Here is a 20,206-nt window from a genome sequence, read left to right as displayed (position 1 = left end):
CGGCGATCCCGCCCACTAGCCGCCTTCACTGACCGACGCGGCCACAGCATGGGCCGGTCAAAAGCAGCACGCAGAAAAGCCGGCAGACGCGTCAGAGGTAACGGAACAGTCGGTGAGAACGGACGCACACAAAACAGCGGTGGCGGAGGGTGGGTCCGAGCCACTGGCGACGTCTGCCGCGTTTGAGTCGAAATATGACGATGCCTTCTAACTATCCTCTCACTCGCCAAGTTTGATCGCAGTTCTTTAAAAAAAAAATAGGCCGCCGCTGTCCCCATGGGGACAACTCTATGAATCTCCATGCCATTAATTCCACGCCTGAACCAATCCCCAACAGAAAAGACTAACCGGGGACCATGTGCCGGCAGTGAGCTAGTCTCTCCAGTGACGCACCAGGCGGACGGGAGGCCTGCTCACCTGCTCGTTCCACTGGAACCACATCCGCAGGCCATCCTCGAAAAATGTGCTGATCAGACAGAAGCGCGCCACGTGAGGTAAAATATGCTTCGTTTTGCGTAAAACCTGGAAAGGAGAGATCCGTGTTGACATCAAATGAGCGTGATTAGGAGATCAACTTTGGGGATACTCAGGGATCAACTTTGGGGATATTAGGGGATCAACTTTGATGGACATTAGGGGATCAGCTTTGATGGATATGGGAGACTGCTGACATGATGATTGTGACAAGACAGAAATACTGGGCAAATATACCCTATCAGAATGTAGGGTACACCCTAAGTAGAATGTAAGGTACAAAACAAGCATGACAACAATGAACATGTGCATCCTCCAAAAATTTGCAAAATAATAAATCTGAAATTGCACACACAACTAGCCCCAGGTGGTCTAACACTGAGAACTGAGCACTGCATGCAAAAATTGAGCATGTTCAACATCTTTGTTGCAATTATGGGTACAGGGGTATGAATAGTGCATTATACAACACTGACATAGCTTCAAACAGGTAGGTATGGAGTGTGCTTTGGCACACACCACACCTTGGCACAAGCAGTTTGGTCAGAGTCAAAATGGACAGCATGAAGCACAGTTCATATGATGAAACAAGATTACCACCTACAATCTTTTCAGGTGTTTTCCCTTTCACAGCTGGAGTCTGCACAGCTGCACAGTTTTTCAATATTGACTACTCAGGTGGCAAACATTTCAGTACTTTTTTGTACTTAAGTACTTATGCAGTACTTTCTTGTACTTTGACATTTAAGCTTGAGGCCTGTTGGCCATTGCCTCTCTCTTGCTCAAAATCCAGCCAATTGGCATCAAACTGGGCAACAGTCAACAAACATCAGGCATCACAAATGGACTGGGCAGGTCCGATGCCTGGGCTCCAGGTCAAAGAGATCAGCACAAACACATTCAGTGTGAAGGCTGCCAGCCCCAGGATTGTGGCAGCACAAATTTGTATTACATCTTGGCACCAAGACCTACTGAATTAATTTTGGAAAACCATGACAGACAGGTGGCAACTATTGGAGATTATATCAACTAAACCTGAAAGATGCCTTGAATGGTTTACAAGGGGAAATGAGAATGAAACTTTTAACTATAATGTCTTTCTTGCCCAAGAGAAGCTAGCAAAGCCAACGAGCTGTGGGATATACAAACAGGTTCCATGGATTTGTTTCAAGGTAAGCCTTCATGAAGATTTAGCAGAGGTCCACTTATGCAGCGCTTGCACAGCAACCACAACAATCCTTTGAAACCTAGCTGGCTGACACAAATCTTGCTCAGCAACTTAATCAGAGATCAGATAGCTTGTAACCATTTCCTTTCATAAATCATAATATTTTAACTTTCATTCTATAAAGTGGATAATTTAGAATGATCCTTTTTGCAAATATGACAGCACTGTCAAAAAATTGGTTTAAATGGATATCTGCTCCTGTTTGATCACTTCTTACATGTCCATAATGGTCCATTTTCTGATCAGTTTTAATGTTGCCATGTTACCTTGCTAAAGTCTTGCCCCACTTTGATAGATGCTTTTTAAATCTTTTTAATTTGAACCTTTTAGTTTGCTCTCCTTCACAGAGATGCAAAGAAACATAATTTGACTGAACAGCTTGCTTGCAAATTTGCTAGATTTAAGCAGCAATCTTTTGCAGAAATGCAAGCAATGTTGTTGAAAACTGCATTAACCTGCCACCACTGAATGAGCAGATACCAACTTCTAAAAATATAATAAGCTGTACCTGCATTCCATACATATACATTATGCATAACCACAACATATGCCTGAGCCACATAGGGCAGATACCAGCATTTTTTATCATCCACCTACTGACAAAATGTGAAGAGTAAAGAACTGGAAATCTGGCACAATTTACTTGATAACCCAGTGGAAATTAGGTGTTTATGCCTCATACTTTATTATGGACATGCATTTGGCCACCAGGTCATACCTAATATGCCTCATCAAATCTGTGCAACTTAAGATGGTAGATCATTCAACTGCCAGCTATTACTTCAAGGTACATTTTGCATGTTAATTTACCCATTACTCCAGGACAAAAAATTACAGGTTTCAGTCCTATCTGCAGCAAATAGAGTGGCCAAATGCCAAAGTACAGATATATCCAATTCATACAGATGGTTTTCAACATAACACTTCCCCTAGCAGACTGAACATGTAAGCCACCTCATGCTGCAGCACCAAACAATCAAACCAATGGCATGGTGTTGCTAAATCCCTAATGATAAATAACGCAACAACCGACTTAAGTGCACGCATGCCTAAGAGGCAAAACATACGCGCATATGTACATCAAAATTAATGTTCATAAGCATATATTAAGGAATAACCGTCACGAACCGGTCGAAATCCATAAGAACATAGTGAATTTTGCTTACCTCATCCGCGACGATCCTCAGCTTTTGATAAAAATTCTTTTTGAGTCGTCATATTGCTGAAAGTCCGGCCGACCACGCGTCACGTCAGCCGCAAAAGGCTGAATTGGGTCGAAACAGGAATTTTGTTATGACATCACTTTCGACATCGTCTGCTGAGGCGGTTGTCTAAAGTTTCTTGACTGCAAGGTATGTTGAATTTTTAATTATCCTCTGATGAAACTGGATTAGAACAGGGCCAACATTTGGGGAAAATTGAATGAATGATCAAGAGTTATTACATTTCCAGCTTCCACGTTTTTATCGATTAATGATGGCACCTTTCTGCAGATGGCTCTTCTTTTGTTATCGATAAGGATTGGTATTGATACGTTCAGTCTCAAAAATCAGTTTGGAGCTAAAGCAGTTAATAAGAAGTAATTAAATTCTGTTGAAAGCTATTTTATTATTAAGAAAGAGGAGGACGAAGGGGGAGTTATCGATAAGAAGGTGTAATCATTTTCGTCACTTCGGGTCACTTCCTTTTCCGTTATCGCCGGGCGGCGTTGGGTCATCCGGGCAAATCTCCGCGATTCAATATGGTTGGAAAGAAGGTGAGCGAATGCTGGTAGTCGAAAGGACTGACAATAACATGGCGGGAGCGTTAATTGTCGTACTTCGTTGTTGTTTCACCGCCAGGTGTGTGTTGACGGCTAGGACAGCCGCACCATTCGGGCGGACTATGTCGTGTTAGCGTCGATGTTTCCGCGTACGCGAGTCCTTTGGCTAGGGCGCACTTGAGGTGGGGTTGTTCATAGTGGTAGCACTGCTCGATTTTCTGTAACATCCACACTGTTAAAAAGAGTAGTGATGGATGCCCTTCATAACCTGATTCCGTCCTGCAGGGCAGGGTTTGGTTTCACGGTATCATGTGTTGCATATGCAGCAAAACGCCGTGATTGTATTGGGCGCAACATCAGCGCTGATATATCAAGGTATGGAACAGGTTCCAATATATTAAAGTTAATAAAGTAGTGTAGGTACATTGGTTAACTGACTGGTGGGCATCATATAAAGGTTAGCCTTCTGGATAGTCTTTTCGGCTTTTTTTTACTTGGGTACCTGTATTGCCGACGGTGGGGAGAGAGCTACGCTGGCTGCAGGGTTTCTGTACTGCCATGATGGAGAAATGCTGTTAGGTATCAGCCGACGTAGTGACGTCACTGAAAATGGGTTTGCATCGATCGGGGTTCTTTTGGGCCGACTGAAGGCTACAAGGCATTTGCTGGCGATATGATGTCACTGGTATTCGACTGGATATGTGACGTCACTGGTGGTGAGGCTTTAGGGCTTTTGGGTGCAATGAATGCCGTAAAGCATCACCCTGACGATATGTCGTCGCTGGTATTCAATGAAACATCAGGCGCAACGGGCCTTATTCCATCTTTACCTTTCGTACCTGTCTGCTGCAAGCATTTGCGTGCCGAATAAAAGCTTGACCGAATCACCTGAATGTGTGACGTCACCAATCATCACTTGATACGAGTGCACTTAGGCCCCACAGCTGCGGTGTATCATGTTCCGTGAAATATCACTGGGTATCGTGACGTCAGTGATATTCGACTAAATATTGGTCGCAACAGGTCAAGGTTCATTTTGCTTCGTACCTGTCTACTGCAAGCACTGGCGTGATGAATAAAAGCTACCAAATCACGTGAGTGTGTGACGTCACTGGTCATGCATTTTTATGGATCTTTGGGGGCCAACCGAGGGCCGTAAAGCATAACCTAATGATGTGACGTCACTGGCATTCGACTGTGTGTATGTCGCTTGTGATCAGATTTTAACGGCCTCTTTTGGGCCGACGAAAGGTCATACGACATTAACTGAAGATGTGCCGTCACTGGTATCCGAATACAATTCAGGCGGCCATGGCCATGCTCCATCTTTACCTTTGGTACCTGTCCATTGCAAGTATTTGAATGCTGAAGGAAGGGTCTGCCGAATTACCTGAGTGTGTAACGTCACTAACCATTAATTTGTATAGACTGTTTTGAACCCACTGTAAGCCATACCACATCAGCTGACCATGTGACGTCACCGGTTTTCGTCTAGGTGTCATGCGCAACAGGCCATGCTCTATCTTTGCCTTTCGTACCTGTTTACTGCAAGCATTCGCGTGCTATATCAAGGTGATGCTGAACCATCTGAGTGCGTGACGTCACTGGTCATGAGTTTATACAGGTTCACTTGGGCAGCCCAATGCAACAAAGCATCATATCCTGTAAAGCATCGCGGGATGATATGACGTCACTGGTATTCGACTCAACATCAGGCAACAGGCCATGTTCCATCTTTACCTTTCGTACCTGTCTACTGCAAGCATTCGCGTGTTATACCACATCATTGGTTAAGAGTTCTTACGGGCTCTTTTCAACCCCCTATATGGTATAATGCTTCAGTTGACGATATGATGTCACTGGTGTTCGACTTAACATCAGGCACAACATGTCATGTTCCATCTTTGCGTTTCGCACCTGTTAAAGTATTGGCGAGCCTAATGATGGCTCTGCCGAATCACCTGAGTGCGTCATCATGAGTTTTTACAGGCTATTGTTGGCCGAGTGAAAGCCATTAGGCATCATCTAACGATATGTCGTCACTGGTAATCCACTAAGTGTGTGACGCCATTGGTCATGAGTTTTCCCGCGCCTTTTTGGGCCGACTTAAGGCCATTAGGCATCAGGTAACGATATGACGTCACTGGTATTCAATTAAGCATCAGATACAACATGTCATGTTTCATCTTTACCTTCCGCACCTATCTACTGCAAGTATTCGCGCGCCACGTAAAAGCTCTGCCCAATCACCTGAGCGTGTGGTGTGACTGGTTATGAGTTTACGCGGGTTTACTCGGGCTGACTAAAGGACATCAAGCATCATCTGGCGATGTGACGTCACTGGTATTCAACTTAACACCAGGTGCGACAGGCCATGTTCGTCTTTACCTTTCGTACCTGTCTATTGTAAGCATTGACACGCTTAAGGAAAGCTCTGTGAAATCTCCTGAGTGTGTAACGTCACTGGTCATGAGTTCTTTACGGGCTGCTTTTTGTACCTATAGGGTACAAGACATCAGTTGACGATATGACATCACTGGTATTTGACTTAATCTCAGGCGCAACAGGCCATGTTCCATCTTTGCCTTTCGCACCTCTATACTGCAAGTATTCGCGCGCTACATAAAGGCTCTGCCGAATCACCTGAGCATGTGGTGTAACTGGTCATGAGTTTACGCGGGCTTACTCGGGCTGACTGAAGGACATCAAGCATCACCTGACCATATGACGTCACTGATATTCGGGCTGTGGCCCAGACTTATGGCCGCTAGGCGGCGCCCTTGATTATTATTTAGCCATCAGGGCATTCCGGACCGTAGCTGCTCAGGGGCGCATCCTGTGATGCCGGGCGGAATAGCTTTGCATATACGTCGGTTGTGGGCTGGGATCACCTTTGTTTTGTGTTTACGTTTGTTCAAAATTTTAGTCGTTGAAACAGCCCGTTGCGTTTGAAGTTTTTACTTAATGGTGCGCACAATAAAATTAGTGTGCTTAACTATGGTGCATCTCCCACCTCTGCTGCGGAACTCCGTAGCCGTAGGTGGCCAAGTGACCTCCTACCAACGATGATCAGTGACGTCACATACTCAGGTGATTCGGCGGAGCCTTCATATAGCACGCGAATATTTGCAGCAGCCAGGTACGAAAGGCAAATATGGAGCATGACCTGTTGCGCCTGATGTTTAGTCGAGCACCAGTAACGTCATGTCGTCAGCTGATGCATTATAACCTAAAATGGGTTCAAAGGAGCCCGTAAAACTCGTGACCAGTGACGTCACACACTCAGGAGATTCGACGGAGCCTTCATTCAGCACGTCAATACCTTTAATAAACAAGTACAAAAGGTAAAGAAAGTACGTGGCATGTTGGACCTGATGTTAAGTCGAATAACAGTGACGACATATCATCCTGTGATGCTTCACGGGAGGTGTTGCTTTGTGGCCTTGGGCGGCCCAAGTGAATCCGTATGAAGTCATGACCAGCGACGTCACCCACTCAGATGATTCGTCTGGAGTTTAGTCGATTACCAGTGACGTCATATCGTCAGCTGATGCTTGATGTCCGTCAGTCAGCCCGAGTAAACCTGCACAAACTCATGGCCAGTTACACCACACGCTCATGCGAATCGACAGAGCCTTTTGTAGCGCACGAATACTTGCAGTAGGCAGGTGCGAAAGGTAAAGATGAAACATGGCTTATTGCAACTGATGTTAATTCGAAAACAAGTGACGCCATAACGTTGTCTGATGCCTAATGACCTGAACTCGGCCAAAAAAGGCCCTAAAAGCTCATGACCAGTGACGTCATACACTCAGTGGATTACCAGTGACGTCATTCGTTAGCTGATGCCTTATGGCTTTCGCTCAGTCAAAAATAGTTGGTAAAAATCATGACCAGTGACGTCGCACACTCAGGTGACTCGGCAGAGCCATCATTTAACGCACCAATACTTACAGGTACGAAAGGCAAAGATGGAACATGACCTGTTACGCCTCATGTTAAGTCGAACACCACTGACATCATGTCGTCAACTGATGCATTTTTCCCTATAGAGGGTTCCAAGGAGCCAGAAAAACTCATGACCAGTAACGTTACACACCCAGGAGACTCGACAGAGCCTTCATTCAGCACGTCAATACTTGTAATAGACGGGTACGAAAGGTAAAGATAGAACATGGCCTGTCGCGCCTGATGTTAAGTCGGACACCAGTGACGTCATATCATCAGCTGATGCATTATACCGTTTGGGGGTACAAAAGGTCCCGTAAAAAGCTCTTGACCAGTGACGTTACTTACTTACTCAGGAGACTCGACAGAGCCCTCATTCAGCACGCCCATACTTCCAAGAGACAGGTACGAAAGGTTAAGATGGAACATGGCCTGTCGCGCCTGGAGTTTAGTCGAATACCAGTGACGTCATATCGTCAGCTGATGCTTGATGTCCTTCATTCAGCCAGAGTAAACCCGCGTTAACTCATAACTAGTTACACCACACGCTCAGGTAATTCGGCAGAGCCCCTGTGTCGCGCGAATACTTGCAGTAGATAGGTGCGAAAGGTACAGACGAAACATGGCTTAGATGGAGCATGGCCTGTTGCGCATGATGTCTAGTCGAAACCCAGTGACATCATATCGTCAGCTGATGCCTTGTGGCCTATAGTAGGCTCAAAAGTGTGCAAATTAATGGTCAGTGACGTACACACTCAGGTAATTTGGCAGAGCCTTCCACGGCAATGCTTGCAATGGACAGGTACCAAAGATAAAGGTGGAACATGGTCTGTCGCGCCCGAAGTTCATTCGAATACCAGTGACGTCACATCTTCAGTCATTGCCGTATGACCTTTCGTCGGCCCAAAAGAGGCCGTAAAACCTCATGACCAGCGACACGCACAGTCGAGTGCCAGCGACGCCACATCGTTAGCTGATGCTTTATGGTCTTTAGTTGGCCGCACAAAAAAATCCGCCAATACTTGCAGCAGACATGTACGAAAGGTATAAATGGAGCATGACCTGTTGCCTGATGTTCAGCCAAATACCAGTGACGTCATTGTCGCCAGCTGATGCCTAACGGCATTTCGTCGGTCCTATAGGGCCCGTGGAAACCCACGGCCATTGACGTCTTACAGTCGTACAGCAGTGACGTCGCTAGCTGACACCTTGTGGTCTTCAGTTGGCCGAAAAGCACCGTTGGAACTCATGGCCAGTGATGTCACACACTCGGTGGTTCGGCAGCTTTCATCCAGCACGCCAATGCTTGCAGTAGACAAGTACAAAGGTAAAAATGAAGCACGGCCTGTTGCGCCCAGTATTTATTCGAATACCAGTGACGTCACGCTATCCGGTGATACTTCGCGGACCACGACACACCGTGGTCGTGGGGCCTAAGTGCACTCGTATGAAGTGATGATTAGGGATGTCACACATTGGGGTAATTCGGTCAAACTTTATGCGGCACGCAAATGCTTGCAGCAGACAGGTACGAAAAGTAAAGATGGAACGAGGCCGGCCGCGCCTGATGTTCAATCGAATACCAGTGACGACACATGGCCAGCTGATGCATTACGGCATTCAGTGGACCCAAAAGAGCCTTACATACTCACGACCAGTGACGTCACATACCCAGCCGAATACCAGTGACATCATATCACAAGCAAAAGCCTTATGGCCTTCAGTCGGCCCGAAAGAACCCCGATCCCGATCGATGCAAAACCATTTCAGTGACGTCACAATGTTAGCTGATGCCTCACAGCTTTTGCCCCACGACAATACTCGAAACCCTGCAGCTACCGTAGCTCTTCCCTCCGTCGGCCATACAGTACCCAAGTAAAAAATTACCGTCTTTTCAAAGGTAGTAGGTGTAATTGAGCATAAAAAGGCTTGTGTGCATCATTGCCTTCAAAGTTAAATTGTTTGCAGCAAATATGTGAGTACTCCAGAGAGCTAGAGATTGTCATTTCACATTGGAGGATTTCAAGAAATTCAGGTATTGTGATGATTATTTCAAGATATTTTGCAGGAAGGTGTTGTGTCTGAGGCTGTCATTAATTAAGGCCAGCACTACCTATCAGAATAGGGAGCTGAATAAGAACTCAGGCCCATATTTAGACCCAATATGCAAATTGGTATCTGAATATAGCATGTGTCATCAAACTGTGAAATAAAATGGCATACTAGTGGCAGTGCTGGTGGTATGCCAGCATGTAATCAGAAGACTGCTGGTTGATGGTGGGTAAATGAGTTAGATAAGCGGTGAGTCAGCATAGTATTGTGCAAAGGCTCTGTTGCGGTGGTAAAAGGTTAGGATGGTTGGTTCAGCTTAGGTTATCTGGTTGAGCATAGTCTGTATTTCTTGCTTTGTGATATTAATTATTGATATGCTCAGCACAAACAGCAAACTTGCAGTCACTGTGCACCATGTAGAGCACCCCTTCCTCTCAGTGGGGACGAAATAGACAGGGTGTGTTTTTCCAGCAGATCATAGATAATTGGCCAGTGTTTAACAATTTTCTGGAATGGTATTTGGCGCTACTCACATGGCAAATTGCCCCAGGTCAAGACAAAATGCATCATTGCTTTGCATAGCCATTAACCTTAAGCTGCACGTGGAGACATCTGGGAGATAATTTTTGGACCAGCAAAAGTCAATGGAGAATGCGGATGATTATCTGAGATAAAAAGTTGTTGGATTATTTATATTTCACCAACATGGTCTAAATATGCCACCTGCAAGGACTTGTGAGTCAGGGCAGGATTAGCAACCTTTGTTTCCAGCCCTCCAATCTTGCCAGTCTTGCCACACCCCATTAGGTCTGCAGGCAGTGATGCAGGGACCTGGGAGGGAGCCATCTAGGGGATGCCTTAGGTGACCACCCCAGGAGACAGCCACTTGGCATCACATTTGTGTGTTACTGGCCTGAAACCGAGCCAGTCATGTGACAGGTGTTGAGGGTGTGACGTGGACAAGCTGCATCAACAACCATCAGGCATGGGGCCATGTCTTGGCTCACAGGTGTGAGGTCTCTGGTGTTGCGCTTTTGGCGCACTGATCCACACATGGTGTGCAGGTTCCTGGCGGCACAGTAGCATGTGTGCTCCCCCTTTATTGGGCTCTGATCTGGACCTTGTTTGTATCTTTTCAGAAGAAGGGAAGTCTTGCCAAGAAGGGCAAGAAGGTGGCAGCTAATCCGCTGTCCACCAAGAAGGTAGAGGCCAAGAAGGCTGTCAACCCCCTGTTCGAGAAGAGGCCTCGTAACTTCCGCATTGGTGGGTTGATTTATGTTTTAAGGTACCAAACTGATTTCAGTACAGTTTTTGTTCAATCATTCTCTAGGTCTATGATGAGAATTATCACTGCTTTAAGGCAAGCCACTAGTGAGGCAGTGCCATGCTAGATAGCATGCCATTGAAAGCAGGCATTATATGCAATGCAAACCATACATGATGTCATGCATAGTTCACCTGAACGACAAGTGTTGAACACATTCCGTTTCTGACGCTGCTCGTCCCACACCGCGTGCCCGCCGCCTGGTGCCGTGTCTGATGCCGTGCCCTGCTGCCCACCAGGTGGCGATATCCAGCCGCGCCGCGACCTCACCCACTTCGTGCGCTGGCCGCGCTACGTGCGCCTGCAGCGCCAGAAGGCTGTGCTGCAGCAGCGGCTGCGCGTGCCACCGCCCATCAACCAGTTCAAGCAGACACTGGACAAGCAGACAGGTGTGCATTAGGCCGCCCGCGCGCCCGGGCGTGCGATGATATGCACGGAGCGCCGGAGGACCGCCGGCCGGCCGCGACCCGGCCTTCGTGCCCCCAGCCGGGGTTGCGGGGGTCTGACGGGCGCCGTGCGGCCGGCCCGGCACCGTCCTGGCGGCTCGGCTCCACAGGTGGCGCCAGATCTGCCCGCGTGCGACGCGCTGCACTAGGCTCCGATGGGAGCCAATGATGTGCGAGATGTGCACTAGGCCCAAATGCGGGTAATGATGTGCTGGTGGTGCACTAAGCCCCAGTGTGGGTCATGATGTGCACTGGTGCACTAAGCTCAAACATGGGCAGTGATGTGCAAATTTGTGCAAAGCAGCCAGGTAAAGTGCTCTTCATTCTCAGTTTTTGCATGGATGTGCTAGTTCATGTTGAGAGACTAAATGTTAGGTGATGACACTTGCAAAGCTCCAGGAGTCAAATGACTAAGCTATTCCACAAGGATCTCTGACAACACCTGGTGCCATCTACTGGTCGACATGCCTCACTACCTGCTTTAACTGCACCCCCAACCCCATAGCCACCCAGCTGTTCAAGCTGCTGGACAAGTACCGGCCTGAGTCGCGCCAGTCTAAGAAAGAGCGGCTGCGCGAGCGTGCCAAGGCTCGCGCCGAGGGCAAGGAGGACGAGCCGACCAAGCGGCCGGCAGTGGTGCGGCAGGGAGTGTGCACTGTCACGTCACTGGTGAGCAGTCCCGGCCGCTGTGTCGGCGGGTGCGAGGATGGGGTCGGACAACGTCGCCGGGGTTACGGGCCGGGCTCGGGCTGAGGTGGAGTCCACGCTGGGCATTGCATTTCAAATTGGGCGGCGTTGTTTGATCCCTCCGCGATGCCCGTGCTTAATCACTGCGGCGTCGCCGTGCGTTTTGTCTGGCTATGATGGGATGAATTTCTTCACCCGACGACCTCGTGGGGAACAAAATAACGAGCTTTTTAACACTGAGCACACCATGACCAGCTGCTGTGCGCGTGCGCTCCGTCCGCTCCCGGTGCTTACGACGGCGTGCTCGGCCGCCGCCAGGTGGAGCAGAAGAAGGCGCAGCTGGTGGTGATCGCGCAGACGTGGACCCGCTGGAGATCGTGCTCTTCCTGCCGGCGCTGTGCCGCAAGATGGGCGTGCCCTACTGCATTGTCAAGGGCAAGGCCCGGCTCGGCCAGGTGGTGCGCCGCAAGACGTGCGCCGCCCTCTGCCTGGCGCAGGTGAGGCGCAGAGGACGTGGGAGGGGTGGTGTCAGCGGGCCGGCGATGACCATGATGGGATGAATTTCTTCACCCGACAATGCCGTGGGGAACCACACAATCGAGCTTTTTAACACTGAGTACGCGTGTCTGCTGTCGCTCTTTCCTGTCGGCGTATGGGCGAGTTATAACCTCTGGTCTTGGCCACCAGGTGGAGTCGTCCGACCGCAACTCGCTCAGCAAGCTGGTGGAGGCGGTCAAGACCAACTACAACGACCGCTACGACGAGATCCGGCGTCACTGGGGTGGCAGCTTGCTCGGACCCAAGTCTCGCGCCAAGCTGGCTAAGCTGGAGAAGGCCAAGGCGGCTGAGCTTCAGAGCAAGGTTTAGGCGAGAGGCTACCGACCAATACACGGATTATTGTTGGAATGAGCTGTTTGCTTGGGGAGGTGGAGCTGTGATGGACGGAGCGGCGGATCAGATAGGCGTCTGACCGGTCTGGTCCAAGCAGATCCCTGAAGGTGCCGGTCGTTTGAGCGGAGCTCTGGGGTGGGTCTCATGACCACAAGACAGGAAGTGAACAGAAACTAATGTTGCGAAACTGGCTGAACGGGGAAACTAATGTATGGGACCAGTAGGAGAAACCGACCGAGCGGGCATGGCTAATGTTGCGAAGGTGGGGAAACAGGAGGTATGGGAAGCATCGGTGGCATATTTGGTGCTTAGATTTATTGACGGCCTTGCCTGACGGAACTGGGTGGCGTGGTACGGGCGCTTAGTACCACACCTGACAGTCATGCTGCGTGAAGTGCACACGTGTCCGAACGGAAGCCCGAGCAGTGTTTCACCGCGGGGTGCCGGTGCGTGCAAATGCAGGCGCAGCTCAGCGGCTGCGACAAGTCTTATTTGGCCGTATGCGTGCCCGGGCACCAAAGCATCGCGAAATGCAGCATCGATTGCGTGCTGGTGAAACTCATCGGTAGTTTTGCACTGACAAGCTGCGCGGGAGCCGGGTATCAGTGGCCCCACGCGAGCTGCTGTTGTCGCCCCGGCCGCTGCGCTCTTGCGGCGCTAGCGTCGCCGTCGGCTTGACTTGGGGGCAGCGCGCCGGTGGTGTCAGACCGTGGAGTGCCGCCGACGGGTTGGGGTGCGGTGGACCGGCGGCCGGTAGTCATGGAAACGTGTTGAGTCGCACGACGCGCGTGGATTAGCGCTCGTGATCGATTGGTGGACGGGGGTTCTCGTGAGCGTTGGACCGGCCGACAGGTAAGTCGGAGGCGTGCTGGCGCGTGCTGAGCTTCTGGCGCAGTGACATTTGGCTGATGCGTGTTCTGGCATGAGGTATCGCACATTATATGTGGTCGTGCCGGCTATTGGTCTTCCCTGCTGTTTGGAGGTGGTTAGCGTGGTAGAGATCACGTTACTACATGATCATCATCGGAGCCTACAGACCCTATGCCAGCGGCGTGGTGCCGTCCTCACTGTCCATCATGTCATTATATCATGTCCGTGCCTCATCGAAGACGACGACGTCACTTTGGTTCACAGGCTTCGACCCTGACGATTAACGATGTGCTTGGTGACAGTTCCTCCTTTCTTGATCCCAAACAGCTCTTTTCGTTTTTAAAGGATATTGATTTTGAAGTCATTTTCACACCGTACTAATTAAGTAACAGCATAGTTATGGGCGCAAAATGACCACTGCAGTCGACGCGCCTGAAAACTCCAATGAACAACAACAACATATCATCATCACCACATTGTACGAGATCGTTAGCGTAGGGGAGATCACGAACTGAATGATCGGTTCGGGACGTCCGACCACAGAGATGCGGCCCCGTAAATTGACGGGTTGGCAGGTGCAATCTGAGGGTGGTGAGTTGGCTGACCCTTCGCTCGATGAGTTATCGGAAGCGATCGTGGGCGGCCGGCCGGGCATAACGAGAGTATGATGTGACTGGTGTTGACCCGGCGCCTGGCTTTGGAGAGATCTCGCTGTGGTTGGACTGGCTCGATTGCGTGGAGTCGTCTGAGCTCTGCCGGTGTCTCCCCGTGTTGCATTGTGCCTCTATCATGACGCTCTACACTCAACGCCAGCCTGACGCCCTGTGCTAGTATTAAGTCTCCCGGTATGTGTCCAGGGCTCTACCTGCCAGCTTTGCGCCTTGTCGCCGCTGCGCGGTCTCTAACAAGGCTCAGTGGTGGGCCGACATGCGTCGCATGACTGACTTGCAGCCTCGTAGTACTAGGGCACCAACGAATACCGTTGGCGAATGTATTGGCCGCTTTGTGATGGGATATTTTCATTCTCAACATGTCATTGTTTCCATGAATATGCCATCACTGCCAAGCGTGACTGGCAACTGGGCGTCCCCGCCAATCCCATTATTTCCGCCAGTCCGTGCGCCAGAGGTATCGTTCAATGTCAGTCGGTTTTGCAATGCGCCGACCGCAACGAAAACATTACGCCGCGTTCTAACGATGAATGCTCAAAGAGGGGAGTTTCCCATCGTCATTATCTGGCCGCCTTTATGTGGAGCATGAGGCGCGGCGCCGGTGTCTGCGCCTCCACCTGTTGGGGTCTCAGCGGCAGTGGTGCACGCGCCACCCGTGTGTCCACGCACCCGCCGTGGCCATCGTGGAACCGTCAGAAAGAGGAACCATCAAAACGTCCAGGATCGCAGGGTTCAGTGTTCATTCAGAAATATCGCCACGGGCCCGCTCTGCTGTGGAGTATGTTGACGCAGCATACGCGGGGTCGTGGTGTGCGTGTCGCTGTCGTTGGTCAGCTTCTGCGTAATTAAGCCGACAGTAGACAGCAGTGCCATGCAATGTCCTCGTGCGGGCTGTCCAATGGCAAGACACCATCAAACGATCCCTACGGCAGACGCAACCTTGCTCAGCTTGTGAGGCTGATCAGCCGTGCTGGCGGGGGTGTGCGACCCTAGTCCTTTAACCGGCCAGTGTGAGGGCATTGACATTTGGAAAGAGCACGCTGTCTCTAATGTCGCCAGGACTGATGCGTGTTGGAATCGTTGACCTTTCAGAACAGCTAGTGAAAATGTTGGATATCAGCAGATGCGTAACTAGTTCCCTGTGCATATCCAGCCTCCCTGTTATCTACCCTCACAGTGACGACAAGGAATCTCTAGGGTCTAGTTCAACGCTAGCCCGGCTGTGCAGTGTGTCGGGATGCATTTTTCTATTACGACATCCCAGTTGTCCCTATGCAAAAGCTGCCGCGGCACAAATGGGCAGGTACACCTCCTGCTCATAAACTTGTTCCGCGCCAGCGTTTGCGAGCCCTCGCGATGGCTTCGGTGTCCGTCCTGAAACACCCCCGCCGCCGCCGCCGCCGCCACCGCCGCCGCCTCTCCGTCCCCGTCCCCAGCCCTCCGGGCGCTCCCCCCCCCCCCCCCCCCCTCTGCCGCGCCTGGTCACGGTCTACATCCGCAGTCTGCGCCGCCCGCGAGCGGCACCGCCGCCTGGCCGACACGCCCAGGAGATTCCGCCGAGCCAGGTGAAACTGCAAGTGCCGTCAACGCTGCCCGACGGGCGGCGAGCGCCGAGAGCGGCTGCCGAACAGCCGCGGCTGCCGGCGCCCGTGGGCGTGGGAAGGTCTGGTCCGGTGCTGGTGGCTGCGCAATGAAAGCGCCGCGTGCTGGGAGTCACGCGCCATTGGGCTTCGTACGGAGATCATGGGCTGGCTGAGATGCTTCGATGCGACAGTCGCAGCCAATCGGCATGTTTGTGGCTTCGTTTCGATGACGCTTGCGTGATTGTTCGGTGCTGAAACCCGAACGTGTCTCCGGGCGAAAGCACGTACATTCATTCATTGAAAACATTTTGCGTCAAGCCATAACGGCCTGAAATCAGCCACGGCCACTCTTCTCAAACCATCAACGCACCTCCAGTCCGCGGCTCCGACAGTGCCCGCACGTTCGGCCGCAGTGGTCGCTCCCGTGCTGAGCCGGCGGCCGGGCGGACCGTCCGGCCACCAGGCGCGGCCGCGGGCGGCGTGACCCGCCGTGACCTGGCGTGACGGCGCGCCGCCGGGCGTGACACTCTCTCCGGGGGCGGCGGGTTGTGACAGCGCGTGACACTCGGCGCTCCTGATGAAACGCTGTCCGGGTAAACGGGCGACGCGCGGCCAAAATGGCACCCGCCGGCCTCGCAGAGCAGTGGGCGGTGCGTGGAACGGTCGCGGCAAACGGCCGTGACAGTGCGGTTTGGATTGCTGTTGGCTCCGGCGATTGCAGAGAAGATCACGTAATGTTATGCGGGCTGGGAGAAGGCTGGAGATCCTTCCAGGTGCGCAAGCAACTGACGGTGACGACCAGAGCTAGAGGGGTGCCGGTAGTGTAGTGGTTAACGCGTCTGCGTAAACCACTGCACGTCTGGGAAACCAGAGGTACGGGGTTTGATTCCCAGCGGTACACCACCTTTCCTGCCAGGGTGAGAGGCAGGCGGCGCCATATAGCCTCAGCAGCTGAGTGCGTCGTAAAGCCCCAATGACACGACACCAGAGCTAGAGCAACAGGCGGAATATTGAATAGCTATGACGTCCGTCACTGTCCACACTTAAGCCGTGGCAGCGAGTCATTTCATGGTCGTGCAAATATCCGCACTTTGTGCCCGAATCGTCACGAATCATGCGGTACTTAAATGCAACAGCGTCCCTTCCTTCACGTGAACCTGGACATATGGCCTCGTTCGGTTCCTTGATGTTGATTATAGGTTCTCTTGCGAGAGTAACCAATGGTAGCCCTCCCCCGCCCCACATCAGGTCTTCCATTTATGGTCATAGTTCTTACCGTCCGCAGGTTTATATTTCTGATAACGAGAAGCGCTTACTCTCAAGGTTATATTGGCTGGAACTGGTGGTTGGAAAGAATCTCCTGCTGTTTAGATGGCCCACGTATCTCGCCGCATACGTGCATATACCAGCGTTGAGTCCGATTCAGTGAAGTCCAGTCCGGGCAACAAACACAAGAAAAGAGGACGGGGTTTAATTCAGTTGTTTACACCCCCCAATGGTGAACTACAGGTCATAGAATTTTCCAAGACACATGTGCACTCACATATACAAAGGGACATATCATGTGCATTAAACAATTTGACGCGCCCCACGGGAAGGAGGCGTCATTCGCACTGGAGGGTCAGCAATGATTTTAAGCGCGACGCCTCAGCAGCCAGACACACCGATCGGCGTCGGGGCCCACGCTGCTCAGAGCGCGGGCTCTCCGCCGTTGAGAGCGCGAGCCCTCCGCCGTTGAGAACTAGGATCCTCCGATGTTCAGGGCGCAGGTCCTTCGCCGCTCAGAACTCAGGTCCTCCGCCGCTCAGAACTCAGGTCCTCCGCCGTTCAGAGTTATGACCCCCCGGCGTTCAGAGCGAGCACCCTCTGCCGTTAAGAGCTAGGACCCTCCGCTGTTCAGAGCACAGGACCTCCGCCTTTCAGAGCGAGTACCCCCGTCATTCAGAGCGAGCACCCTCCGCCGTTCAGAGCTAGGACCCTCCGCTGTTCAGAGCACTGGTCCTCCGCCGTTCAGAGCTATGCCCCCCCCCGCCGTTCAGAGCGAGGACCCACTGCCGTTCGGAGCGAATACCCTCCACCGTTCAGAGCGAGCACCCTCTGCCGTTAATAGTTAGGACCCCCCGCTGTTCAGAGCACAGGTCCTCCGTCGTTCAGAGCGAAGATCCTCGCAGCTCAGAGCGAGGACCCTCATGCTGGGAGGGGGAAGCTGCTGACTCTGACCTCGGACCTCTGACCTTGCCGCTGGACGTCTGGTCCACGTACGTCTCCAGGCCGATCGTGGCGGCACTCTGAAGCTCGACTAGCGCTTGCGGATCCGGCCGGAACTGGTCGGTGGTGGCGAACAGCGCCCAGGTGTTGGTGCTGCGGCACACCACCACCGTGGTCACGAGTGTCACCAGAGGCGGCGTTGAGACCGCCACCCAGCTCAGCGCCATCAACCAGTGCGAGCCGGGGCGCACGGGCGGCAGCTGGAAGTGCGTTATCATGTACAGCATCTGGAAGACGGTGATGAAGGGCGTGATGACGAGCCAGCTGACGACGAAGAAGCGTCCGAGGTTGCGGCCGAGCGGCTGATGCAGGAGCTCCCTGGTCTCGGTCAGGAATGCCGGCTTCGAGAGCTTCTGACCGAGCACCATGGCGATCAGCATGTTGCATACGATCCACTGCAGCTGGAAGAGCGAGAAGCAGGACCATTCGGAGCCAAACCAGGTGCCGAGGCCGACAACCGCGCCGAGGAGCAGCGCTGGCGAGTAGGCCGTCAGCGCCGCCAGCGGGAACGCCAAGTGCCCGAAGAACGGCACCGCGTCCACCAGGCTCAGGCCCAGGGCGATGACGACCATGGCGACCGAGCCCACCGTCTGCCCCAGCATCGTGCCGAAGTAAATGACGCCCCAGAAGCGCTGGTGTGGCATCATCTCGACGACGGTGGTGAAGGCGACGAACGTAAGCGCCTGCGGGTCGTCGTCCAGCTCCAGCAGCTCCCCGTACATGAACGCGGAGCGGACCTCGAGAGTGCCGCGCACAGAGAACAGCACCATGCTGTTGAGGACGCCGAACGCCAAATCAGAGAACACGACGATGACGGAGCTGAGCAGTGCGTTGTGGCGCAGCCGGTTGCGCGAGCTCAGCGCGGGGTTCAGGCCCCCGCCTATGTTGACGCTCCAGTACGTCATGCTGATGGCATCGACCCAGCAGTTGAGGTCGATGAGGGTGGCGAGGTGCGCGCGCCCGTAGAAGAAGTTGGCGATGCCGGCCCAGGAGCCGGGGAAGATCAACACACGACAGAAGGAGCAGGACCACGACCGGGCTGAGCAGCACACAGCAGCACCGCGACCCACGAGGAGAGCCAGACGCTGAAGCAGGGCAGCAACGCGAGCAGCCAAGCGAGCAGGTAGCTGCGCGTGAAGACGGCGCGCCGGTGCTCCTTGAGGCCCGCGCGAGTGTGGTTGCTCGGTCTGTCGCGCACGAAGTAGTAGAAGAAATCACGCTGCGAGATCAGACGGCGGCCGACGTGACCGACGGGCGTCGCCTGACCAGCAACGGGCCAGTCGTCGGTGACGTTGGTCTGGTAGGTCCCCTGCTGGTCCATGAGCCAGCGTGGAGCGGGCGTAGGCCGCTGCGGCTTGTTAAAGCAGTGCGTGCCGTGGAGTTGGCGAAGCCGTGGTAGGCACAGAATTGGCCGGGCGACCTGCACCGGAAGTCAAGTAGATGGAGTAGTTGGACGTCCTGGTGCACTCGCTCTGAAGCGCCTGGGTGTAGCAGTATTTCGAGTGTACGATGGCTGCACGTGCGCCAGGGTATCGTGTTTTGGGCCGAGTAGATCGTGTACACGACAATCCAGGCACAATTCTGCATGATGTACACAGTGGTGAACATAGTAACGATAAGTGTCGCGTAACCGAGACCGCGAAAGATCGGTGCCAGTTGAGGCAGGAATGAAGTCATGCTCTTGGCTGCGTATTGGCCAGCAATGCACTCAAGAATGTGTATGGGCAGCGATGACAGACAGAGCACAAGCATTACGGGCACGTAGTACATTAGCCCTCCGTAATGCCATGCCAGCTGCGGTCCAAATATGTAGTCAGTGCTCCCCATGGTGAGCAACAGCTTCACACAAAACGCTATGCAGAGGTGACGGCCAAACTGCGTTGGCTGAGCTCGGTTCCTGTTCCTCACCGTGCGTGCTTCGAATTTTATTGCTGAGGGTAGGCATTCTGCAGTATTTTCCGCAGCAGAATGCGTTTGACTCTGTCATGGTTGCCCACGCTCG

At 52.3% G+C, this 20,206-nt stretch overlaps 1 protein-coding gene, 2 non-coding genes and 1 pseudogene across 3 annotated transcripts; 3 read left to right on the top strand and 1 right to left on the bottom strand.

Annotated features, from left to right (window-relative positions):
• The first annotated feature begins 3,388 nt into the window (after positions 1–3,388).
• LOC119106924 (60S ribosomal protein L7a-like) lies at positions 3,389–12,827 on the top strand (annotated as a pseudogene).
• On the top strand, positions 12,090–12,166 carry LOC119106946 (small nucleolar RNA SNORD36). Its single transcript, XR_005095176.1, has one exon. It is a non-coding gene; the product is annotated as a small nucleolar RNA SNORD36 (small nucleolar RNA).
• On the top strand, positions 12,465–12,542 carry LOC119106948 (small nucleolar RNA SNORD36). The gene has a single exon (XR_005095178.1). It is a non-coding gene; the product is annotated as a small nucleolar RNA SNORD36 (small nucleolar RNA).
• Positions 12,828–15,936: 3,109 nt separating the features above from the next.
• Positions 15,937–19,525, bottom strand: LOC119106944 (sodium- and chloride-dependent taurine transporter-like). The gene is made up of 3 exons (XM_037230290.1): positions 19,275–19,525; positions 18,171–19,110; positions 15,937–15,942 (listed from the first exon to the last, which is right to left on the bottom strand). Exons 1-3 carry the CDS (start codon positions 19,523–19,525, stop codon positions 15,937–15,939), a joined length of 1,197 nt encoding a protein of 398 aa, XP_037086185.1.
• Positions 19,526–20,206: the final 681 nt, after the last annotated feature.

The sequence above is a fragment of the Pollicipes pollicipes genome, unplaced genomic scaffold (genome assembly GCF_011947565.3).
Source record: "Pollicipes pollicipes isolate AB1234 unplaced genomic scaffold, Ppol_2.1 Scaffold_6473;HRSCAF=7676_pilon_pilon_pilon, whole genome shotgun sequence".
NCBI lineage: Eukaryota > Metazoa > Arthropoda > Thecostraca > Pollicipedomorpha > Pollicipedidae > Pollicipes > Pollicipes pollicipes.
Note: the sequence above shows the minus strand (reverse complement) of the source record. Positions and strands in the feature narration are given on the sequence as shown.